The sequence below is a fragment of the Arachis hypogaea genome, chromosome 16 (assembly GCF_003086295.3).
Source record: "Arachis hypogaea cultivar Tifrunner chromosome 16, arahy.Tifrunner.gnm2.J5K5, whole genome shotgun sequence".
In the NCBI taxonomy this organism is placed as follows: domain Eukaryota; kingdom Viridiplantae; phylum Streptophyta; class Magnoliopsida; order Fabales; family Fabaceae; genus Arachis; species Arachis hypogaea.
The window spans coordinates 22158417-22184303 of NC_092051.1; the positions used below are offsets into that span (position 1 = coordinate 22158417).

General features: G+C 37.0%; 5 protein-coding genes across 5 annotated transcripts; 3 read left to right on the forward strand and 2 right to left on the reverse strand.

The window, feature by feature from the left end:
* Positions 1-3780: 3780 nt before the first annotated feature.
* LOC112758429 (endoribonuclease Dicer homolog 2) lies at positions 3781-8713 on the forward strand. The gene is made up of 11 exons (XM_025807103.3): positions 3781-4075; positions 4159-4409; positions 4489-4889; positions 4977-5080; positions 5223-5419; positions 5506-5715; positions 5889-6299; positions 6432-6710; positions 6926-7252; positions 7499-7679; positions 7803-8713. The coding sequence occupies exons 1-11, from the start codon at positions 4063-4065 to the stop codon at positions 8285-8287; spliced, it is 2859 nt and encodes a 952-aa protein (XP_025662888.1). The 5' UTR covers positions 3781-4062; the 3' UTR covers positions 8288-8713.
* Positions 8714-8907: 194 nt separating this feature from the next.
* Positions 8908-12045, reverse strand: LOC112758432 (uncharacterized). Its single transcript, XM_025807107.3, has 8 exons — positions 11532-12045; positions 11369-11442; positions 11201-11281; positions 10576-10660; positions 10360-10454; positions 10019-10106; positions 9507-9861; positions 8908-9330 (listed from the first exon to the last, which is right to left on the reverse strand). The coding sequence occupies exons 1-8, from the start codon at positions 12042-12044 to the stop codon at positions 9071-9073; spliced, it is 1551 nt and encodes a 516-aa protein (XP_025662892.1). The 5' UTR covers position 12045; the 3' UTR covers positions 8908-9070.
* LOC112758431 (protein WHAT'S THIS FACTOR 1 homolog, chloroplastic) lies at positions 12040-14844 on the forward strand. Its single transcript, XM_025807106.3, has 2 exons — positions 12040-12614; positions 12874-14844. The coding sequence occupies exon 2, from the start codon at positions 12914-12916 to the stop codon at positions 14507-14509; it is 1596 nt and encodes a 531-aa protein (XP_025662891.1). The 5' UTR covers positions 12040-12614; positions 12874-12913; the 3' UTR covers positions 14510-14844.
* A 791-nt stretch (positions 14845-15635) lies between these two features.
* Positions 15636-17837, forward strand: LOC114925468 (rhodanese-like domain-containing protein 4, chloroplastic). The gene is made up of 8 exons (XM_072220433.1): positions 15636-15665; positions 15897-15939; positions 16084-16115; positions 16234-16308; positions 16401-16481; positions 16589-16833; positions 17043-17237; positions 17523-17837. The coding sequence occupies exons 1-6, from the start codon at positions 15636-15638 to the stop codon at positions 16718-16720; spliced, it is 393 nt and encodes a 130-aa protein (XP_072076534.1). The 3' UTR covers positions 16721-16833; positions 17043-17237; positions 17523-17837.
* A 1019-nt stretch (positions 17838-18856) lies between these two features.
* Positions 18857-19998, reverse strand: LOC112758435 (abscisic acid receptor PYL9). The gene is made up of 2 exons (XM_025807109.2): positions 19507-19998; positions 18857-19416 (listed from the first exon to the last, which is right to left on the reverse strand). Exons 1-2 carry the CDS (start codon positions 19834-19836, stop codon positions 19201-19203), a joined length of 546 nt encoding a protein of 181 aa, XP_025662894.1. The 5' UTR covers positions 19837-19998; the 3' UTR covers positions 18857-19200.
* Positions 19999-25887: the final 5889 nt, after the last annotated feature.

Here is a 25887-nt window from a genome sequence, read left to right on the forward strand (position 1 = left end):
TTTCTGCATGTTCTTCTTCATCGTCTTCCTCTTCTTCTTCATTTACATTCTTTCTCTCTGTTTTATCTTTTTTTTTTCGATTTTTCATGGTGAAATCGTTTTTGAAGAAGAAGAAGCATTAGAAGATGAGGAGGAGAAAGAGAAAGAGTTCTGAATTATGCATAAGATGTATTTTAACAAATTTTGGGTGTATTTCTTTAAATCCTTTGGGTGTATTTTCTGTAATCCTTTGGGTGTATTTCTATAATCGTTTGGGTAAATTCCTGTAACCGTTTGGGTGTATTTCTCTAATCATTTTGGGAGTACTTCTGTAATCGTTTGGGTGTATTTCTGAAGTTCCATTATCTTCAAAAGGATTACAGAAATACACCCAAAGGATTACGAAAAATACACCCAAAGTATTTAAGAAATACACCCAAAATTCGTTGCATAATTCAGAACTCTTTCTCCTTCTCCTCATCTTCTGCTGCTTCTTCTTCTTCAAAACGATTTCAAAGCTTGATTTCAGAAACTATGAAAATCGAAAAAAAAAAAACGAAGAGGAAGAGGAAGAGGAAGAGGAAGATGAAGAGGAAGAGGAAGAGGAAGAGGAAGAGGAAGAGGAAGAAGAAGAAGAAGAAGAGGAGGAAGAAGAAGAAGAACCGTTCTGAGTGCAGCGCTTTGAAAATAGGAAATGTTGAATAACACATTAAAAGGCCTAGTAACTTGTAAGACTTGTAAGTCAAAAAGACTTGTATGTGTAGCACTCCTCTTAAATTATATATATAGATGGTGCATATAGAAATATGACCATTGAACTGACTCATTTTGAGAATTCCTAATGGTTATAATTACCGTATATTTGTCAATAGGATATTCCCAAGATGAACATAGTAATAGAGTCTCCTTTGACCTGTGATTGTCATAGTAATTAACAATGTATTTATTATACTTTGATTCCGGACACCTAATACCCTAGGGTGCTAGTTGAATGGATATTGGGTATGATTTAAATATTTGTAGAATTAATGATTAGTCAATAAGGAATCCGTCAACTCTCGGTAAAGAGTTTGAGCTCTATGATTATAATGATTGAGATGAATAAAACCTTGGCCAAGGGGATTGAATGAATGAAGAAATAAGTTTCTTAGGTCATTCACAGTTCATTATAATAATGGTAACAAGTTAGAGTTTGACAATTAAACCATACTCTAAGGGTTAACCAAGAGCTGGAAAGATGGAAGGAATTACTTTGTTCTTCTAAGGTTCTTAGTAAAAATTATATTACTTCATACTATCGGGTCGTTAAGGAGTGTTGTTAGACGCCAACCTTGATTAGTAAATTTAGTATGACTAATTTACTACCCGCTTAGTATTGAATCTATGGGGTTACACACTAACGAGTGTTCTAATCTTTACTGTAGAATTATTTAATTATTATTTTGATTTGATCAAATAAATAATTATATTAATTCAGATGGAATATTATTATATTTTTTGCTAGCACCAAGAATATAATAATAGTATGATAATTGAGAATATTAAATGAGATTTGAGAATAATTAGTTATTTTATTTCTGAATTTGAATTTTAAATTTGGATGAGATCCTAACTGATTCTGTTTCAAATTGAGTTATGATATGATTTATAAAATTTGAAAGATTCAGATTTGGAATTTAAGATATGATTTAAATTTGAATTGAGAATCAAATTTAAAATCAGTAACAAATCTCATTCTATATATATGTATGCTAAGAGTAGAAGAATGTAATACAGATGAGAATAATGTTTTATTCTCTTACCTCTACACACAAAAACGTATGTGAGCCTGATTCTTGGAGAAGAATTTTATGGCGTGCAAAGAGTTGCAAGAGGTTTCTCAATTTAGATCAGATGTCCATTGGTCAATGGGTTGACAGCAAAGATTAGTCTCGGTGTGGATACGCATAGCACCTTCGTACCATCGATGGAGAAAGTGATTTTTACTAACGTACACACATGTATTTAGATTTGATCTATATATTGTTTATTATTGGAATAAAGTTTAAACACAAAATAAATTTTTAAGGATTACTTTCTTTTCTTCCGCTGCGTATTATGAACACATGGTAATCCTTCGTTATACATAATTTAAAATTTTATTTTCTTTTTTTTTATTATTATTTTATTTATTTATTTATTTTTTATTTTACATTCTCATAATCATTGGCAGATTTACGGGGCCTAAGATGGTTATCGCCGTTTGTTTTTAAAAAATTAAAATAGTAATGTTATATGCATCTAGTATATGTATATTAGATTTTAAAATAAAGTATACTATAGAAGCTCATTAAGTATAATTTATATTGAGTTACCAAAAAAAGTATAATTTATATTGGACTATTGGCAATTATAATATGTTAATAATAATAATAACTAACAAGTATCTCATTATAATTAAAGTAATGCTATTAACATGACCCATCTTCCAACTAAAATTTTAATTATTTTTCTAATTCTCTATAAAAATACAATGTACACTTTTTTTTTCTACTGAAAATTAGTATAGAGTTTTTAAAATCTCATTGCAATTCTCTCTATACCCATACAGTGGAAAAAAATCATTGAAAAAAATAATAAGACTATAAGTGTATTGACTATTGGATACACAACAAAAAAATACATTTCAATTCTCTATGAGTAACTATATCAAGTATTATTTATATTATTTATTTAAATTAGTTTAATTTAATTTATTTTATAATGGACAATGAAATTTAAAAATTGAACTAAAAGCAAAACTCAATAGTTAGTTTTAGTTGAGATTTGGAATACAAAATAGCAAGATAAATCAATATTTTTTATTTAATTTTAACCTTATTACTCTTGGTTATTATTTATTAGCGTTTTAAAATTATTTGTTATTGCTCAATAGGTTCGATTTAAAAAAAAAACACATGTATGCAATATAATATATTGACTTAAAATATGTAGTTAAATATTGAATTTGTATAATATAATTATTTCTTTGACATATATGTTATAAACTATATTTTATTAATTTTTTGTTTTGTTATATTTTAATTTATTTTGTATTTAATTTGTCCCCTTTTATAAAATTTATGGTTCGGTCATTACTTATAATTATTCTTGTTTCACCCTTTTAATAAAAATCTGTTACGATTAAAAAATTTCTATTCAAAATTAAGAAACTTCTTGTATCGTGATTATAATATTTTAGTGTTATTTTTTGATAAATTCTACACAATTAAAAATTTTTTTTCCTCCATTTCTTTATCATTATCATCTTCTTCTTTTTAAGAAAAATAAAAACAAAAAAATTACTGCAATAATTATTTAGAAAGAGAGAAAAAGAAAAGAATTTTTTTAACAATAATATAAAAAAAACTGCAATAAACATTCAGAGACAGAAGAAAAGAAAGAAATAATAATAATAAAAAAATACAGCAACAACAACAGTAATAAAAAAACGACGATGAAAAAAAAAATATGTGAAAAAAGAAAAGTGTGTAATTTTAGGACACGTTATGTGAGGATATTTTATTGAGTTTTGATCAATTTGATTGAATTTAGTTGACAAAAATACTTAAATGTGTAACGAAATCGATATAATTAATATTTTAACATATATTTTTACATGAATCTAAAATATCTTCTATTTTTTTTAGAATTTACCAAACAAATCCAGTATTTAGTAAATAAGAAATCAAGTTTTTTTTTTTTTTTCAATATTCAAAACTATAATTCACATATTAGAGGATTAGTCAAGTAAAATAATAAGCTAATACACTTATAAAAAGTGAAGATGAGATCACAATATTGTGTGTGTTTGGTGTATCTCAACTCTCAACAAGTGTGGAGCACAATAGGAGTTGCCAAGAAAACAAAACACAAGAAAATCTCCCTCATAGTCATAGTCATCGTCGGTTGTCTTTCCATCTTCGGACACACACTCAACTAAGCACGCACCAAACAGCTTCTTCGTTAAGGCTCCGATCACCTTCTCTCATTGACTCAAAAGTCAAAACTTTGGTCAACTCTTAACAAGGTTACTCGAACTGTAATCCTGCACTACAACTTCTCATGGAAGAATTCGGTAACTCTGATTATTTTGAAATTGATACTTTGGCAATTAATTTTGGTTATGGTTCAGAATTGATATTTAATTGGATTTTGCAGTTAACGATGCATATATCCCTTCCGAACTGGTGAATTGTTCATCAGATGCTTGCACTGTAACATACTATTGCTACTTGATAGAGCTGAAGCAGGATTATGACGATCCCATAGGGGTTCATGACATTGTGCTTGCATTGAGGACTGAACTTGACCCTGAAATTGCAAGCACAAAATTCGAAATGCGCGTTGAAAGGGGAAACTTGTTATTAAGCCTCAGACAAGTAGAAACCATTCATCTTAGCCCACATTTGGTAGGATTACTTGTTCTCATTTCCTTGTAGCTGTGTTGTAGAAGATTTGAATTTGAATTTGAATGTTTTGATTCTGCAGGTTCAAAGATGTAGAAGATTTCAGACCACCCTCTTTAGGATCCTTCTGCATAACGATGATGTCTCAGATGAGTTCTGTTTGGGAGATGAACCCCAGATTGATTATCTTCTGCTGCCAGCTACCACACTGAACCAGAGGCTTTCGAATTCAAGTATTGATTGGAAGACTGTCTCTTCTGTTCCTTTTTTATCTGAAGATCAATGTAACTGCTGGTATTATCCTCATCCTGTGATGACCAAAACCGGATTGGTTTGCTCTTGCAAACTTCAAAATTGTGTGGTCAAAGCTTTCCACAATGGTTCTATTTATATCATTGATGGCATAATGGACTTGAATGGAAACTCGCGTCTGCGGAACGGAGGTAAGAGAGCTCCTACTTACAAGGAACACTTCAAAAACAAGTAAGTATGTTTTATAGCTTAGTCATCTGCTTATTTTGTTTCCCATTCAGGGCTATAGATAACTTGATTCTTGTTTCATATTTTCAGCTATGGTATTCAATTGCAGTTTGAAAATCAAACCCTACTTGATGCAAGGAGTCTTTTTAAGGTGAAAAATTACCTGCACAAGGGCAGACAAATGAAGCAGAAAGGTTAGCTTTAACCCTTAATAGTTAGCATATAGTTTGCTCATATCTTCTATATCTAGAATTCTATCTTTGGCCCTTTCATGCTTTATCAGATTAGGATTGAAAACAAATCAACTTATGTTCATGCCTGCATGTTCATTTTTAGGGTCGACGAGCATGATGCCTGCCGAACTGCCTCCAGAAGTTTGCTCCGTAATCATGTCACCAATATCAATTAGTACCATATATTCGTTTACATTTATTCCATCAATCATGCATCGGCTTGAGTCCTTGCTCATGGCTTTCGGATTGAAGAAGATGCTTTTGGATAATTGCATGCAAAAGGATATCCCAGTCTTCAAGGTGATTACCATTACATAATTTATTTATTTTATTATTATTATTATTATTATTATTTCTGTTTCAACTATCTGAATTATTCCCTGTAGCTATTGAAAGCAATCACTACAAAGGAATGTCAAGAAGACTATGATTGCGAGTCATTGGGGACACTTGGTAATTCTTTTTTAAGGTATGCAGCTACTCAACAGCTTTTTAAGACCAATCAAAACCTTCGAGAGGGCTCTCTTACTCAAATGAGGGACAAGATCATTTGCAATGCTGCTTTATTTACCTTTGGTTCTAGCCAAAGGCTTCCGGTATTGTTTTGTCCTTAATGTCTTTTTGTTATCATTTTACTAGTTTGTTATCTATACTCTCTACTTTATAAAACTTGGACAATACTTTTATTTTATCAGCATTCCGAGTATAGTAATAGTTTGTAACACAGATGGTCTAGAACTTTATCCCAATGGCTATATTTATGTTGCAGGGTTTTATTCGAAAAGGACATTTTAATCCAAAACAGTGGATTATACCAGGAGATAATTCCAAATTTCTCTCATTGACAGAAGAGGTTATTTCCAGCAGAACAAGAGTATATGTTTGTGGAATGAAAAGAAAAATGAAGCACAAGGTTGTTGCAGATGTTGTTGCGGCACTAATTGGTACCTTCGTTAGCACAGGACTGGGAGGTGAAGAAGCAGCTTTATCATTTATGAATTGGATTGGCATTAAGGTTGATACCAACGTTATACCATATGAGATCCACCTTAACGTTTCTCCGGAGAAGCTTGTAAATGTCACCCTTTTAGAATCCCTATTAAACTACATATTCCGAGAACCTTCCCTTTTAGTAGAAGCTCTGACTGATGGTTCTTACAACTGCACAGAAAATTATCAGGTACTTTCAAGTTTCAAGTTTCTATATGTACTAGTAAGAAGTAAGAACATTGTATGATTTTTCTTATCGAATCAGCACTGCTCATTTTCATTTGGTGTAACTGAATATTTTAAGTCTCAACTTGCACTGCAGCGACTAGAATTTCTTGGTGATGCAGTGCTGGACTATCTCATCACGCAGTATTTCTACAAGGAATATCACAACGAGTCGTCTGAACTTCTGACTATCATGAGGACCATATCTGTGACTAATGAATGCTTTGCACTTTCAGCCATTAGAGCTAAGCTGCATGAACACATAATCCGTGACTCAAAAGAACTAGACAAGCGAATTGCAGCAACCGTGAATGAAGTTGAGAAGTTGTCTGTAAAATCGACTTTTGGATGGGAATTGGACATATGTTTCCCTAATGTGAGCTTTTTGTCATTCAGTGCACTAACTCTTTGGGCTATCATAACAATTTCAAACACTTCTTATTCACATTACTGTCAAATTTGTAAATCTCTTCATCACTAAACTTTCCAATATGCAAAAAGAAGCATTTGGTGGATGGAAAGAACTGAATTGGCATTTTGTTTGTTTGTTTGTAATACAACTCCATGAAATAATATTTCTATTTTGGACAGGTGCTTGCAGATATTATAGAATCACTAGCTGGAGCCATTTATGTTGATTCAGGCTACAATAAGGAGGCTGTGTTCCAAAGTATAAGGCCTCTTTTGGAACCCCTAGTTACACCTGAAACGGCACAGCTTCAACCACTTGGGGAGTTGCATGAACTATGCCAAAGAGGAACCTATCAAAGGAAAAAGTCCCGGGTGGCATGTGGCAATGGCGTAACAGTTTCAATAGAAGTGAAAGCTAAGGAGATCACCTGCAAGCACACTGCTAAAGCCAACAATGAGAAGACAGCTGAAAAGGTAGCTTCCAAGGAAGTCATAAAACTCTTGAAGGTAACCAATTTTGACAGCATGCAATTTTTACTCTTCGGTTCACTATTTTGCATTCTTTCTGTTGTTTTGGTTTGTAAAAAACAGAAGGGATGTAACCAGGGCTTACACTATTTTTTAGCCACAATGATAAAAAAAAATTGTTGACCAAGTGCAAATAATAAAAGTGTTTATTAATATCTGATGTCCAAGCCCAAATAGATGGATCAATTAGGTTAATTACGATTTTCTTCTTGATGAGGGCAATAGGACAAGAATATTGGAGAGGATGCCTCCGGTCATGAAGAATGCCATGCTGAGGAGGAGCAACCTTGCATTGACAAGGACCAAGTTGAGGGAGAAAGTGCTGTGATTTGTGAGACACATTTTGAAGAAGAGGGCCCTCTTATCAATGAGATGCACTCCCAACAGCTTGAGTCGGCTTCCAATGGTAATGGTTCCTCCCTATTGTCTCTACCTTCTTCATTGCTCCCTTTCTGTTATCTTCTTATAACAAGTTATATAAACACACACATCCTCTCATGTGCTTCTTTTCCATTTATTTTTAATATAGGTGTTAGGAAAAGCTGTGAGATAAATTTTGAGGCTGAGCTTATTGCCTTGACACAGCAAGGTATTCTTAAAGTTGAGCATGTTCCTCTTCTTGCATCCTTCTTGACCGCTCAGCCCTCCATGCGCTTAACAGATCTTCCCTCAGTGCGCTGTAGCTTCGGCTACTATGTCTTATGGGAATTCTTGCACTATATTGAGTCTACACCTTTGAGAGTTCTTTTGGAGGATGGCTGTGCTCGTTTCTTGGGTTTCTTTGACGCTCTCTCCATGTTTCCTTTTGACATAACATGGCTCAACAAGTACAAGATGCAGATTGTTTCTCCTCCAGCGGATGCTCCTTCTCGAGCCTTAGAAAAGGCCGTCAAGGAGATAGAGATCATTGACCAACAGCTAGCCATTCTTCAGGCCAAGAAGGCTGACTTGCAAGAACGTGCATCAGAGTTAAGTTCTATATTGGATTCACCTTATTCTGTATTTCAGCAGTGACCACTGATAAGCGTTAAATACTTGTCAGATCTACACTTGCAGCCGTTTTATATCTATATTTCATGTGATGTTCATCACTTTGTGAAGTGAATTTTTGTGGTCTGAAGAACAGCAAGAAAGCTCTATAACAGAACGGGAAAGCAGTGTGAATCTTTTAGCGTACGGCACTGGTAAAATCAAGAGACTCAGTGCTGTTGTACCTTAAATAACATTACGGTAGCATATTGGGAAAAAAAGCCACCAAAAGTAACCCCAAGACCCAATAAGTTTTTCTTTTTTTGCATCTGTGATTCTGTTGCTAATTAATAGTCTAACATTAGTGCTGGAGAATATTAAGATTAATACTACCTGGCATAAAGTAGGTTTAAGTAAAACTTTTGTTCCAGGATCAAATAATTTTTCAGGACTTCCTACAACTTAATTTCATATCGAGTTATCTTCTTTTTTATGTTTTTCAATTTGCTTGACCTTGAAAGGTGTTATATAAATCGATTTACACTTTAAGTTTGGACTTTGGGGCATGTTCCCAGTTCCCACACGGCCATATCAGTTTTACGAATTTAGGGTATCGCATATTTCGCCCGTAGAGTTTCAATAAATGTAATAATTGAAAAAAGATATTTGGCCAATTTAAGTACAATTTAAAAAGGATAGTCTTGTAATTTTGAATACTAGAACATGCATTGAAGTAGGTTCTAATCTACAGAACTAACAGTAACAGCTACCTATTAACTCTGAATAAACGATTAAACCTGAACACAAGTATTAGGCATACATGGACTCTTACAGAAGGTCAAAAAAATAATCCAAACCTTGACCAATTTCCCAGATGGAGATACCACAACCCCATGAACGTGCTTCCTCTAACCGCAAAGAAATTGACTTCAAAGATGGGTAAAATACGGCATGCCTGATATCTCTGTCATCAGCGTAAAAGAAAAAATGTTCCCCACTGTTCTTATCCCACTGTAAATCAGGCCTGTGCTTTTCCAACAGCGCGAGGTAATCCCTTCCAATAATTGCTCCGCCACCCCCACCTGAATCTGTAATTTCACATTTTAACAAAAAGTTCTCACATAAAGTAAAAAAGGAAAAGAGAATCCTTATATAGATTGTCTTAAACTATCAAATAGAATCAATGCCACTCATGCAATGATGTATGGAACAATCAAAATGGTGACATAACGAAACTAAACAGAGAAAAGAGAGAGGAATTTACCCCTTGAAAGGGAGAAATCATTTCCATAGAAGTTGATGCCTAGAAGTATCTTGGAGGCAAGGCTATTTGATCTACTGCCGGAGTTGCCAAGCAGCAGCCGTAGAACAAATTGAATCCACTTCAATGGTGCATTAGGTCCTGGGTTATGAGGATTCGAGAAGTCATATGTCATTAACGAGAATCCATCTACAGCTTCACTTAGAGTCTCAAGATCTTTTGGACCAAAGTCATGCTCTTGCAGCCTCTCAGAAGATGGTGGACCTATAACATATATCAACTGCAGCCGCTGCTCATTATTTCTGTGCGAGCTTGTAGAATGCAGTGTCTCTCCAAGCTGTTTTACAAACTGCAGTGCCTGTGCTTGCAAAAGAAGAAGTGCCATATTGACAATCATACAATGAGCATTGAGCAAGAATAAGCTGAATTATGGGCAAGTTCCAAATCACAGCTTAGCTGTATCAAAAGTATCTAAAAAAGAAAAAAAAAAAAAAAGACAAGCAGCAAATTCTCACCAAATTCCGTATGCTTGGATCATGCAAGATACCATAGGCTGCCCACCTTGACCATGATTCCAAGACAATACCATCATATCCCATTTCTCTACATAAGCACATCATTCACATGAAAAAATACAGAAATGAGAAAATGTATCATGGAAGGAAGTGTTTTATACATAGATCTGGAATGCAGAATATTTGCTGCCATTGGCAACTTCTGATAAACAACGTTTAGGTAAAAATGAATAATAGAATTACAAATGAGAAATTATTAGTAAAGATATATTTTGTCTGGGAACAATCAGAACCTTGCTCAAGATATATATCTATACTCTATAGAATCAATCAAAGCTTACTTGCACTCTGTTACTATGATATTAATAGCTTTGTTCCTTTGTTTCTTCTTCAGCAATTCTGCTGGAGATGCTTCCAGAACAACTCTTGGCAAGATCTACACAAAACAGAAAATAAAGGAAGGATAAGTGAAGCCCACTACAAATAAGGGCACAAGAATAGTTTAGAGCAGCTAAAAAAGTATAAGATTCAAAGTGTAGAGAAATAGTTAACTGTACCAAAGCTTCTCCCGCCTTTTTAAGATCTGAGATCCATCCTCTGTCAACATTATGTCTCCCCTCCAGAATCAAATTAGTCTGTTCGCTGGCAATAACAACTGATGAAGCAAAATCATAAAACAATATCCAAAAAGAAAAATCTCACTAGGAATCCCAGGATTTACCATCAGGTATTATCCACTAAAATTTCGATGTCGCGCAGAAAATAAATATATTAACAAGGATGGTGAAAGATTGAGTAAGAAAGTTGATGAGCTGGATGATAGTTAGTTAGAATTGGTTTAGAATCAGTTACTGTTAGTTATGCCAGGCAGGCAGTGTATGTGATAGTTAGTTAGTCAGTTGTTAGTTAGAAGGAGAAACTTATTGTTCAAGCCAGAGCAATAACTCACTGATTCAATCATCAATAAAAAATATCTTTTCAGATGGAAAACATTTTCATGATACTTCAGGTTAATGTCAGTTCAAATCGACCCTGGTTATGCTATTCCTCAAAGGAAGGAAGGCGTGCCAGATCAGCGTGCGATTTGAATAACAGAGGCCACACTCTAAAGCTGATAGAAATTTAGTGGAAGTTGCAAAATTACATTTCTTGAGTAAAGTTATTTAGGACAGAGGTGCATACCTCTTTAATTCATACCAGACAGGCGATAAATGCGTAAACTTAGAGTTGAACCTTTTGGCCATTTCATAACCATGAGAATTCCTGTGATATTTAAGATTCAGAATGCAGAATGACATGGAAAAGAACTCACTATATAGCAGACAGATTCGTGAAAGAAAATGGTAATACCAGGGAGTAATGTAAGCAAGCACGGGATAAGTATAATGGCGCTGAGAAATATTTTGCGACGCTCTGGAGTTCTCCTGATTCATTCACAAATCGCAATTACATGTGAATGCTTTCTCGGCAGCCAAACAGAAACAGTGTAGTTTTGGGCGAAAAGGATACTCACAGAGAGAACATCGCGGTAGTTGACATCCGCTGTGACGAGGCCTCGTGAATAAACATATGATCCCTTATGCGAAGAAGAAGAAGAAGAAGAAGAAGAAGAAGAAGAAGAAGAAGATTCTCTCAAGCGGTAAACGACCACGGCAATGACGGAGGACACGAAGAAGAAGAACAAGAACAAGATTACTAGTTTGCTGCCATCAGGAGCTGAATTAGCTCGCTCGAGTTGCCTGGAAGATGAGTGGATTCGGTTTTCACGGCGACCCGAACTCGGGCCGGATCGCTGATCTCGCTTCTTCGCCATTTTGAACTTCCAGTCGATTGCAAAGCTCAGCCACACCCACCCACACCCACACGGCCACACATACTGGCCTCTGTGTCTAGGCTTGGCAATTTCCCTGGCGGGCCGGGTACCCGCGTCCCGCCCGGACGGATATGGGGAGGATTTTCTACCGCGGGAACGGGAGACGGGGACGCGAGAAATAAATGGGCGGGTCCCCGCCCCGTGTGTATCCATCCATACAGTACCCGTATATACGAAATGACTAAAATACCACTATTATATATACTAGTTTTGAAAAACCCTAAATCCCTAACCCTTCTCTTTGCCGTCCCTCCCTCTCATCTCAGATTCTCTCCTCTCAAAATTGAAACCCAAATTTCAGATTTTCTCCACCTCTCCTCTCACCGTCGTCCGCCACCCTCCTCCCCTCTCACCGCCACGCTCCTCCCCTCTATCCGCTACCCCCTCCCACTCTCCAGGTCACCGCAGAATCGTCGTCGCGCGCCTGACACCCAGCCCGAGCAGAACGTCGTCATCGCGCTCCTGACCCCCAGCCGAGGAGAACGTCGTTGTCGCGCGCCTGAGGAGAATCGTCAGACGCAGAATCGTCGCCGTCTTCGTCGCGTCAGAGGAGAATCGTCTTCGTCGCCGTCCAGCAAGCTCGTCAGAGGCAGAATCGTCTTCTGAAGCTCTCCGCTGGGGCTGAAACTCGTTCCTCCCGCGTCGGCGATCGCTCCTTTGTCTCCTCCCGTCGCTCGCAGCAAGCCCCGCCTGAAGCTGTCCAATGCCACACACTTCTTTCAGGTTCAAGTCCCTGTCGGAAGCTCTTCCCTGTTCTCTTACTGTCTTATATATATATATGAAATTATCAACATATGGATTGTCATTTACACCTGTTAAATTTCTTTTTTTACTGTGAATCTGTTGTAGTATTTAGTGTTGTTTATGTGATTGAGGGATTGCTAATAGGTGATTGAGAGATTTTGTAATCGTTGCTTATTGTTCATTGAATTTTTGTTTCTGAGATTTTGTTGCTGTACTCAGATTTTGTTCCTTTGTTTAGGGTTATGTGAAGTGAGTAAGGTTGGTAGCAGCTACATCACATGGTGATGGACCCTAAATTCTTGCTCCCGTTATCCAAATTCTCTTCATCACACGCTTCTTTACCCTTGTTTATTTCAAATCAACTTCCTTTCCGGCAAAACTCAAACCTTTCCGCCAAACCGTGTTGTTCCCTCCAAAAGTCTCAATTTTGGGGTAGGGATTTGAATTCGGTTGTGTTACCGGCAAATGTTAATAGCATTAGAAAGGTGCATGCCCCCTCGCCCTTTGGGCCAATAAGGGCAGCTGTGAAGAGAAGGAAAGAGCTTCCCTTTGATAATGTGATTCAGAGGGACAAGAAGCTCAAGTTTGTTCTCAAGATAAGGAAGATTTTGGTGAGTCAACCCAACCGCATCATGTCGCTTAAGCAGCTTGGTAAGTTCCGAAGGGATTTGGGTCTGGATAAGAGGAGGCGGCTTATTGCTTTGTTGAAGAAATTCCCTGCGGTGTTTGAGATTATGGAAGAAGGGGTTTACTCTCTCAAGTTCAGGATGACACCAGAGGCTGAAAGGCTTTATTTTGAAGAGTTGAAGGTTAGGAATGAGATGGAGGATTTGGTTATTACAAAGCTGAGGAAACTGTTGATGATGTCGCTCGAAAGGCGGATATTGTTGGAGAAGATAGCTCATCTCAAGACTGATTTGGGTCTCCCACAAGAATTCCGCGACACCGTTTGTCACAGGTACCCGCAGTACTTCAAAGTTGTTGCAACCGAGAGAGGCCCTGCTCTGGAGTTGACACATTGGGATCCTGAGCTTGCAGTTTCTGCAGCTGAGCTATCTGCAGAGGAAAATCGGATTCGGGAATTGGAAGAGCAGAATTTGATCATAGATAGACCTCTCAAGTTCAACAGGGTCAAGCTTCCTAAAGGTCTTAATCTTTCTAAGGGTGAGATGAGGAAGATCATGCGTTTCAGAGATATACCTTATATATCGCCATACTCGGATTTCTCAGAGATTAAACCAGGAACACCAGAGAAAGAGAAGCATGCTTGTGGTGTTGTACATGAGATATTGAGCCTCACTCTTGAGAAGCGAACCCTCATTGATCACCTTACTCATTTTCGAGAGGAGTTCAGATTCTCTCAGCAACTGAGGGGGATGTTGATAAGGCATCCTGATATGTTTTATGTCTCCTTGAAAGGAGACAGGGATTCTGTGTTTCTGAGGGAAGGTTATCGTGATTCGCAGTTGGTAGACAAGGATCGTCTGTTGCTAATAAAGGAAAAGCTTCGCTCTCTGGTTAATGTTCCACGATTTCCCAAGCGAGGTGCTTCCAGAAGGGTTGGAGATGGTATGGAAGACACAGCTGGCACTACCAGAGAAGATGAAAGTGGTGAAGAGGAAGAACACTGGTCAGATCTTGATAGTTTTATGAGTGATGATGGATTTGAAGAAGACAATGATGGCCAAGACGATGACTGGAGCAATGATGACGATGACGACGACGATGATACACCACCTGATTTTGATGAGGATGATGGAATATTGGAGATTTCACAAGGAAAGACGATTAAACAAGCTGAAGATTCAACGGCAAATGACAAAAAAGTCCTTGCTCCTGTGTTCCCTGACGGTCGTCCCAGAGAACGGTGGTAGTCTTTCTAGATCTTTCAAGCTGGAATCTTTTATGCAAGACAGCATCTGGCTTTAACTTTGGATTAGCTGGATGATTTTGTGATCAATGTTGTACGCCAAGAATTTGACTTGTCTACCTTGGACACATATGATGCTTTCTCTTACTAATGAGTATTCTTCATTGTCCATTTACAGTTCTTGTCTGTAAGCAATAATAGCAGTTGATGTTATGTCCAGACTCCAGACCAATACTAGAGATTTTTTGTATAGCCTACCACCTGCTGTACTGTATAATGGATTGATACTTCTTAGACATGGTTATATGTTCAACAGGGTGATATCCACTTTTCCGTGAATTCTTTCTATTGATTTCTCGTTGAAATTTGCATGTTGGACATCTATGACTGCTTTTTTTTCAGAATTCAGATTAACAATTCATTGCATTACAAGTGTTATAAGGCAAAATCTTGTCGTATGGGTTTAAACTTTAAAGGGTGTTTTTGTTGGAGTGTTGAATCCACTCCACAATTCTAAGTTTTCATTTTCTTGATTTTGCCCGTGTAGTGATGACAATTAATATATGTAAGACGTTTTTAATCCCTCAATGATCGAGGTGTTTTCTCTTTCCACCATTGCGCCCTCCTTGCTCTATTTTAATACATATAAATATACAATGTTGAAGAGGAGAGAATCTCAGAAAATTTTGGCTTGGTTATTGATTAACTATAGTAATGTGTCATGCTTCGTTGAGGACAGGATTGTGGCGGTCACTTACTATTTATGATGTTCATGCTTGTGAAGCCTCCTATAATTGATTTACTCTAAGTAAATTCAATTATAGAGTTCAGAAAGAGAATAAAAATGAACTAATTTTGAGTGTCTTTGACAGAAGGTGACAAGAAATGTTGAAAATTGGAGACAAGTTTTTTTTTATTTTTATTTGGATGTAACTTAAGTAACCCTTCCTCTGTTTGAGTTTCAGTTGTTCCAAGAGGAAGAATGAGATGCAGCCTTTCACATAACCCCTTTCCATTACATGTAGTCATGTAGCAAGCTGCTGCTGAATCTAGAAGGTAGCTACAAAGCTATGACATAATGACCTGAACAGAATAATCACTTTTATTAGTATGTTCATTCTTAGAATATTATGGCAATTTGGCAGAGGCTATTGGAGTATGTATCTCTTCTTTGTCTAATATTAGTTTCAATTTTCAACTTAGATGCACACTCATAATATGAATATTGATAGCTTAGTTCCATTGAGAATTTAAGCTGGCAAGAAAAGGAACTTATCAATGTATGTTGCTGTCTTAGATGGATACACTTTTCATTATATTATTAGAGTTTATCTATATTCTTATGCATAATGTTCATAAATGTACCGATGTTTATATTAATGTTGTTCTAGATTCTGGATCAGAAGCACTTGTTTCATCACTATGAACATGTTTGTACCATCCTGCCTGAGAAATTGAATTTATTTACATTAAAAATATTACTTGGTTCATTGGATTTGAGGACAAAATTATCATATGGAAATACTAGATTTTGATGTTCATAACATATTTTGGCTGTTACTCTTGGGATTGCTGCAGCTACCAGACTCGGTGCATTAGCTTTTACTGAGGTTGACTTGACTTTACATGCTATTTCTCTCTCTTTTTCTCAAGAAAAATTATATTCCGACATATCTACACCGATGTAGAACTTATTGTTGATTCTGTTATTCTATCTATACTGTTCAGATAGAAACATTTCTCCAACTTTTAGGATCAGCTGCAATTATTCAGTTTGCTAGCAGGGAGCTTCTATATGCTGAGGTAAGTACAGTGGAGTCATCAAATTGTCTATGGATACAATGTATGTTTGTACATGAGGCATACCATATATGTTATTTTATTTTATATGACAGGAACGAAAGCAAACACTACAACAGATCAATGAATTCTTGAACACCAAGATTTCCCCTGAGGAGCTTGGTGATGAAATAAAGGTACTTCTAAAACACTATAGTATAGCTACTTCTAAAGCACTGCTTAATGCAAATCTCATTTCTGCCCGCTTCACATCCTGTTGTTCTTGTATGGTTGTGAACATTAGCAAATTGGAAAGGCTTTTCTACCTACTTGCACCAACAATAAGGTTCTCCCTGCACCATCAGAACAAGCCCCAGAGCCTACTATGGCAGATATGACTGTACAGAAAGCAGAAGCTACTCCTGACACTATATGAGTCCAAAGTATACACAGTAGCACCCTTGCTCCAGAAATAAATTTGGCTGAAGTTAAGGCACAATTGGTTCCAGGGACTCCAAGTCTCCAACACCCCTTTCACCATACACCAGTGTATGTCTCAACTCTCAACTTCATTGCTTCATAAAATTTTCACTTCTGTATTGGTTAGATTTACTTATAGCAGCCAATTTTCTCGGAACTGATCTTCCATTTATGATTTTGTTTGGTAACTAACCATAACCATTGCCAATTTTCTTTACATATGCTTGTTGTTCTTCATGTTCATCAGTGTTGCCCTTTTTTCCTTCTCTGCTTTGCAGTATCCTGATTTGTAGCCTCCAACATCTCCCACCCCTTTACAGCCCAATTTACAGACAGCAGAAGCTACTCCTCCAGACACTATATCCGAGTCCAAAGTAGAGGCAGTAGCAGCACCTGCTCCTGAAATAAATTTGGCCAAAGTTAAGGCACAAGTACCTCCAGCAACACCAAGGCCCCTTTCACCATACCCAAGTGTATGTCCCAACTTCCATGCTTCATAAACTTTTAACTTCCTTTGACTGTTACCAATATACATAGTTCTTTTATCTCTGCCTATTTCTATGATTTCTGTCGAAGTTTGAAGCTTTTAGCATGGAAGTTTTAGTCCTGTATAGTATAACTTTTAGCTTTTGTGTCCATGGTTTTGATGAGAAATTTTGTACTACCTTGTTCCTAAAATAATTAATGAATTAGGAGATTGTTAATATAATTTTCTATATATATGCTTATCCTCCCTTCTTTCTCTTTTTGAATTGCAGTATCCTGATTTCAAGCCTCCAACATCTCCTATCCCTTCACAGCCCTAGAGTTTCGTTGTTTTAGGCCGTGAAGAGAATTATATATATAGCAGGGAATCGTTTGTGTAAAATTTCCAGCACCATATCAAAATCTATATATACAATGCAATGGTCTTGCCACATGAAAATCTTAAAACTTACCTAGCATTTTAGGTTGAAGATCCATGCGGCAGGTTGTATTATTTACAATCTTTTATGAGTGCTCTTCAATTTATGCTACTTTCTACAATCTTTTTGTAATTGATGGATAGTTTATAGAGTTGACTTTCATTGAAATTTATGTGTTGGACATCTATGACTGCTTTTTCCCCCACGCAAATCACTTGAAACATTCACACAAAACAAGAAGGGGTGCGTGTGGTGTGTGTGTGACCATATATACCCTTGCATAGAGGCATGCCTCTATTGATGATGTACTCAACTTCATGCAGGTAGCCTGAGTTAAAAAAAAGTTTCAGGATATGATCTTGAGCAAATTGGTTGTTCGCTCTCCCTCAAAGGCTTCCAAGTTCCTGCACTGCCTAGTGTAGTCTTCACCGTAAAATGGCAAGGCAGGTTTAGTTGGATGTCTTTGAAGGGGCTACGAACAACTTTCATGTTGCTTATATGATTTACTTTGGTAACTGTCATGCACTCTTCTCGCCAAGAGGAGGTTGAACTTTCAATGGATTTCAACATGAGTCTTTCCAAATCAATATGTTGTTCTTGGTCTTCAGGTGGCAAATTCCGGATTAAGAATCCTTTGTTGCTCTTGTGTGCATGTTCACATTTCTGATTAATGCAACATGAAGACCCTCGAACCTTGATAAAAGGCAACTATATTTTTTTTAAGGTTGATTCATATTAAGCAAAAGATTTACTAGTGTTTTCTTTCTTTTTATGATGCAATTTCAAGAATGACCATGTGTGATATTTAACCGAGGAATAAAATGCATTTTGGTGGTGAGATCTGTCGCAGCTGCTGACGAATTGTGGAGTATCCGGTTCCAAACTGCGTAAGCTTAATGTATCCAAATGTGTGGATGAAGATTTAAAGGTAGATTCATGAGATTTGCCTATTTACATTTCCCTTGGGATCTTTTTTGAAGGTAAATATGATAATTACTTTAGTCCCATCAGTTATCCACCTTCCACCCTAGTATTATGAATCAATTCTTTTTGTCTTTTGCTTAGGTAGAACTCATAGGACTATTGATTATGAATTATGATACTATACTTCAATAGGCAAAAGTGTAATCCATGAAGAGAAGAACTAAATTCTACAAGAGCAGAATCAAACTTTGGTGTTCTAAACATAAAATCCAAAGCAAGGAAAATGTATAATAGATAACCAGATATCTTACATAAACTACAATACTCATACAAAAGCAGCAACCAGCAAGGTTCAATACACTATCTCCTGCTATCCTCTAGCCACAGATACGAAACATTGAAGACTGCAGAGTGTGTTTTTCACTCCCAACAAAAATATTTACAAAGTAACACACACCACACCACCATTCACTAAAAGCAGCAAGAACATAGCAGAGAAAACCAACTAGCTAGTAGCTACTCCGATCACAACGCCTACTAGAAAATCTCGTCCAACTCATGAATTGGGATGATCATGAACTGTACAAAGCCGGGTACCAAAATAGCCTCATTGGTTGATGAGATGATCGTAATCCTGCATAGCCATCCTCTCAGAAACCGTAGCTAAGGAGCTTAGGTTGCACCTGATGAGAGCCTCCACAAAGTAACAAGTCTCATCAACGGTGTTCCCATCTGGCACATCGACGACGAAGGATTCTATCACCATTGTTCCCGGTCTTCCCTCGATGACCTCCGGATGGACAGTAATCAGGGAGGAGTAGTTCTGCAAATTCCAGAAAACAAAGATGAAGAGGTTAGCATTGGTTCAGGGTATGATGATGGAACAAGTAAGTAATAGGAATAGTGAATATACGTTGAGTCTATGGTCACCACCAACGATGGTGACACCAAGAATACGTTGGTGATCGTCGAGTTGTTCCAAGCGCTCGGTGCTGGTGGTGGCAGGGAGGCCGGATTTAACGTTGACTTGTCTGAGGGAACCAACAGCAAGGTCCCCTTGACCTTGTGGGTGTACGGTACACCTGCTAACAAAAGGTTTATACTTCTGCGGCTCGTCGAATCTTCGAACCAGCGACCACACCACAGGAGCAGGCGCCTTGATGTGCTTCACCAGAGCAGAACTGCACTGCTGAGGCTGAGGCTGATGCCTATTATGATGCATCCTAATATATTCACTCTCCATGTCTTGATGTTGTTGTTTGTAGGGTGCACAGTGAAGTGAAGAGAAGGAAAGAAGGGATAAGCTTAGGAAGCTCTGCTACTCACAAAATTAGATTCCTTACAAAAACTAATCTGCACTCACTCAACCAACCGACACTCAACCCCCCTCTTCTTATATTTGCTTTTTTTTTTTCTTTTTTTTTTCTTTTTTTAATGGAAGTGAGACGAGTAATATTCTCAAACATGGTAATTTTTTATTTTTTTAAATGGTTTAATTATTCTATAGATCTCTATCTTTTTACAAAATTTTTAATTAAATCTCTATATTTTTTTTTAATTAGGTTTTTGTACCAATTTTTTTTTCAATTAGGTTCCTCTTAACAGTAATTGGTTTAATTATATAGGGAACCAATTAAGAAAAAAAATTGGTGCAGGGACTCAAATAAAAAGAAAAAAAAATATAAAGACTTAATTAAAAATAAAATTTGGTGCAAGGACTCAATTAAAAAGAAAAAAAACATAGAAATCTAATTGAAAATTTCGCGAAACTATAAAAACTAACAGAGTAATTAAACCTTTTTAAATTTGTGAAAAAGTACAAATTAGAGAATCTGATGTATTTTTAAATTTTTAAATTTTTTGAAATAGAAATTGAACGGTTTGATTTAAAAATTAAAATGTCTAATTTTTTTATTTTATCATCCAATTATTTTTATTCCTTTTAGAAATTAGAAGGTCTGATGTCTTTACTCCAAATTAAATTATTATATTTGAGATTAACATCCTAATTTTCTATAATTCAAAAAAATATTATTGTCAATCCAATATCAAAATAAAAAGTATCATATCTTCTCCTCTTTTATTTTTATATCTTCACTCTTGTACTACAAAAATATAAGAAAAATGTTAGACAAATAAACTATTTTTGTAATTAAGTTTAATTAAATTTTTTATATATTTTTTTCTTCTTTTTTCAACTAAAATTCTAAATTACCAATTCTTAAGTTATTGAACTAATTTAATTAAATTTGCTAAAATGATTTGGTCATGCGTAAATATAAATATATTGTTAGAAGCCAATACTTTTAGTGAAAAGACTAGAAAATTGGTTAGCGTTGGTTTAGATATAATACAAATAGATCTGAAAAATGTTGGTTTATTTAACTTATTATATAGTAATCTTTAAAAATTTAAGATGATCATATCCTACTTTCTTTTTTGCTCATTATTGTTGTGCTAATTTTTTATTGTTATTATTTAAAGAGTCATGTTTGGTTAGAATTTTTATTTTTTGGACACTTTTAAGCATTATTCTTTTTACTAAATAAACGAATTTGAATTCCATTCTTTAGTTAAGAAAATTAGTTAAATATGTAATCTAAACCAAATAAAGCTAACAAAAAGTGATTAGTGACATTTTGTTTGATTCATATCTAAAGGAACAAAGGTTGGGCAAGTGGATTTATAGCTATATTATATTATTATATGTTACAACTTGCATCCTTGGATTAGAATAGATGCCACCACTTGACAAACAATAGGAAACATATGTGTATGGCGCATTATCAAATACCGTCCACTTAGAGATAGTAGAAAGAAAAATAATAATAATAAAATAAAATAAGAACCCAACTTTCCCAGCTTCAGTTGCATTGAGTTACGAATGTGATTGTCATCGAAACTTTAGAGTACGGTAAATTTTAAAATGTTAGATTTAATTGTATTTGTATAATTTTTTGAAATATTTAAAAATGTTGTAAATAATTTTAGAATATTTTAGAATGTTTTAGAAAAATTTAAAAAATTCTAAAAGATTTTAGAAGATTTTGGAAAGTCATGGAATAATGTAGAATAATATAAATATATATAAAAATATGAATAAGAGTATGAAATAATCTAGAAGTTTTAAGAAAAATGTGATAGGATAGATATTTGTAATAAATGTTCTAGATGATTAATTTAGATCATTGATTAGATTTAATACTAACTGATTCGTCTGTGTACTAGGGTAGCCGAGCTTTAGCAATTCCGAGTAGACTGCTATCAGAGAAGAAGAGCTATACGTCGGCCAGGATCGAACACCGCGGCGGGAATACCTGCAAAAGATACTCTGACGCTCAAGTCAATAATAATCTCTAGTGAGTGTATCAAGTAAATATGAAGACTGAGAATCGAACCTGATTTTAGCCGAGGTTATGTGCTCTGCTTTATAGATGGTGTTATACTCGTTAGTTGCATATTGTGCCATGATTCTCGGTCAGTTACTGTGTTCTGTTTCGGAGGATAAGATTTCGCTGACTACTTCTCTTGTTTCAAATATTCGGCTCTGGATTTATTGATTTTTTCTGAGCTTTCCGGGTGGCCGAGGTTAAGGTTACGTATTATAGCCCCCAAGCTTGCCTTGGTGTGGACAGGACTAAGGCGAACTTTTATATCGGTGATGTCGTGTACCTCGGCCACTAAGTTGTTTGTCGTGCCCATTCCTTATAGCCCCCAAGCTCGGCTTGGTTCTGTACGGCATCCCAAACGTTTTCGTAATTAATAGTTGCTTTGTTCTTCACGCCATTTTGACATGATTGATGTGAAACGTGCCCCGTTTTTCTTGGCACCCCTGTCCGTTGGATTTCACAAGTAATTTAATGCTCCTCTTTTTTGACGATCTGGATTAAATGCAAATAGTTTAGTAACCGTTTGGTCTATAGGGGTTACTTTTTACTGCACTCGTTTTTGTTCCATATTACTGGTTATTGGATAAGAAAAACTTTGTTTCTCTTCCTGTCTGAGAATGAGTAAAAAAGGTCAGTGGTGACTCTTCGTTGCTTTTCTTCTGCATTTTCTGTCTTTTTCTTTTCTTGTCTTTGATGGAGAAATGTGATGTGAGTGATCTGAGTGGGTGGGTTGATGCTAGGGTGAAAGAATATGCATCTCAATTTGATGATGATGAGTCGGTGAGATTGCTGGGGTCGGATTTGTGTGTTAGGGAAGGTAGTGGTGCTAGGATAGAACTGTTGCCTTGTGGGAAAGATGATCGAGTATGTGACCGATTGAGCGATTGGTCCTTCTTTTACATGTATAGCTATCTTTTCACCGAGTTAGGCGTCAAGCTTCCTTTCACTGAATTTGAGTGTGGGGTTTTATATTGGTTAAACTGTGCCCCAACCCAACTTCACCCGAATTCCTGGGGATTTGTTCGGGCGTTTGAGATTTTAATGGAGTTGCTAGAGCATCCCCCTTCTCTTAGGTTGTTCTTCTCATTGTTTCAAGCCAAGGGGGTGGGGCGGGGTTTGTGGGTTAAGAGTTTAAGAGTTTCTTGGTTTTCTCTAAGGCTGCTTGCTTTTTCTCTTCTCCGAGGTTTCTCTTCTTTTGCGCCACAGGTCAGATTGCTTTGTCGATTGCTAACTTATGGCAGATGACCTTAGAGTTTATTCCTGGCATATCATCAGGCATCCATGCAAATAAATCGGCGTTGCTTCGAAGTATTGTGATTAGTTTTGCTCGCTCCTCCCCCTGTAGGGCTTCTCCGATTTGTGTGCACTGCTTTTCGTTGTCTGTTAATGTTATTCGCTGAAGGTTGTCCATTGGTTGAGGCCTTTCATTGAAATCCTCCCTTGGGTCGAGCTCGGCTAGTGTTAAGACCTCGGCCGTGTTGTGGATTGTTTGCACCTGTGGACGAGCTGCTTGTTTTGTCGCGTTTTGCTTTAGGCTGGCGTTGTAGCATTGCCGAGCTTCTTGGTGATCCGCGTATACTGTTGCTATCCTGTTTTCCTGCACAGGAAACTTGACACAAAGATGTAAAATAGATACTACTGCCCTGAATGTATTTAGGGCTGGTCTTCCAATGATTATATTATAAGGGCTATAACAGTCTACTATTAGATATTGAATATCAATTGACTTTGACATGGGTTCTTCCCCCATTGTCGTTCTCAGCCATATGTGTCCCATGATGGGACTCTTTCTCTGGAGAAACCAACCAGTTCTCCAGAGGAATGTTGTATTATTTTTTCTGATAATTTCATTTTTTTGAAAGTAGAGTAAAATAAAACATCAGCACTGCTACCTGGGTCTAGTAGTGTTTTTCTTACCAACAGCTCTCCAGCTTGGATGGAGATGACTACCGGATCGTCAAGGTTAGGGTTTGTTGATTTGAAGTCTGATTGGTTGAACGTTATTGCGACGTCCGGGTCTTTTTCCTTTTGGAGGCGGGTTGTTCCTTCAATTGCCATCATCGCTCTATAGCTTCGCTTCCTGGCCGAACTCGTTTGACCTCCGCCTACGTAACCTCCCGATATGTGGTTGATAACACCTCTTGGTGGATTAGGTGATGTTTGTTTGCTTTTGTCTTTGTCTGCTGATGTTCTCTGGTGTTCGTCTCTGTCTGAGCCGATTTCCTTGTTTTTTCGTCCATCGACATACTTGTCGAAGAGTCCCTGGCGTGCTAGTCTTTCTAGTAGGTTTTTGGCGACGATGCACTCGTCCGTGGTGTGTCCGAATTTTTTATGGAATGCACAGTGCTTGCTTCTATCCACGAATCTTTGGTCTTGGTAGCTTCCTGCTCGGGCCGGTGATTTTACCATTTTGGCATTGAGAAATTATTTGATGATGTTTTCCCTCTTGGTGTTGAACCTAGTGTACGTATTGTATTTCGGTGTGAGCTTGAAAGGCTTCTTTGGATCCTTGTTGCTCGGTGGTCTGAAAGCTTTCTCCTCATCTCTTCGGTGTGGTTGTTTATCTGTTTTTTGGGCCTCGCGAAGTTCTTCAATCTCCATCTGACATGCAGCCCTTTCTCGGAAATCTTCTAGTGTTTTTGGTTTTGTTATCGTGATCGTCTCCCGAAACTTGCCAGGTCTGAGGCCAGCTTTGAGGGCATGCAGATGGACTGCCGGATCTAAGTCTTGGATCTCCATGGTTACCTCAGCAAACCGAGTCATGTAGTCCTTTAGGCTCTCGTGTTGGCCTTGTTTGATTGTGCATAGGTAGTCTGATCCGTGTACATATATCCTGGATGCAGCAAAATAGTCGATAAAAGATCTCGCCAGCTCCTCAAAGGAGGAAATTGAACCTGCAGACAATTTAGAGAACCAGAGTAATGCAGCACCATTAAGGTAAGTGGAAAAAGCTCGGCAGAGCACAGGCTCATTGTTAGCACCGTTAAAAAACATCATGGATTGAAATTTCTTGACATGAGCTCGGGGGTCACCGAACCCCTTATATGGCTCCAATGTTGTGGGTAATACAAAATTTTTTGGCATCTAGAACTTAGTGATCTCCTTGGAAAAGGGATTTTCAAGGGTGAGCTTTTCCTTTACCGGAGTGATGTTCAGGGGATCTGTGTTGCCCTGGGCCGAGCTTTTGGAGCTTTCGCCTTCATGTTTTTCATTGTTCTGTGCGGACAACTCGACTATCCTCCGCACCTCCGCTTGAAGTTCAGCGATTTGAGCTAGGAGCTCTGCTTGTGTGGGTTGAGGGTTCTCGTTGTCAGCCATGCTCGAGGATTGGGAATCCTGTGAAATAGAGTAAGAAACTAGGCAAAGAGAATAGTGGGGTTAGATAACTTCGGCCCCACGGTGGGCGCCAAGTGATTCGTCCGTGTACTAGGGTGGCCGAGTTTTAGCAATTCCGAGTAGACTGCTATCAGAGAGGAAGAGCTATACGTCGGCCAGGATCGAACACCGCGGTGGGAATACCTGCAAAAGATACTCCGACGCTCAAGTCAATAATAATCTCTAGTGAGTGTATCAAGTAAATATGAAGACTGAGAATCGAACTTGATTTTAGCCGAGGTTATGTGCTCTGCTTTATAGATGGTGTTTTGCTCGTTAGTTGCAGATTGTGCCATGATTCTCGGTCAGTTACTGTGTTCTGTTTCGGAGGATAAGATTTCGCTGACTACTTCTCTTGTTTCAAATATTCGGCTCCGGATTTATTGATTTGTTTCGAGCTTTCCGGGTGGCCGAGGTTAAGGTTACGTATCACTAACCATCTATTGAAGAGGTGGATGTCCATAAATAAGAATAAAAGTTAGAATTTGAGAAAATAAATCATTTGTAACAAACACTTAAATAATAAAATA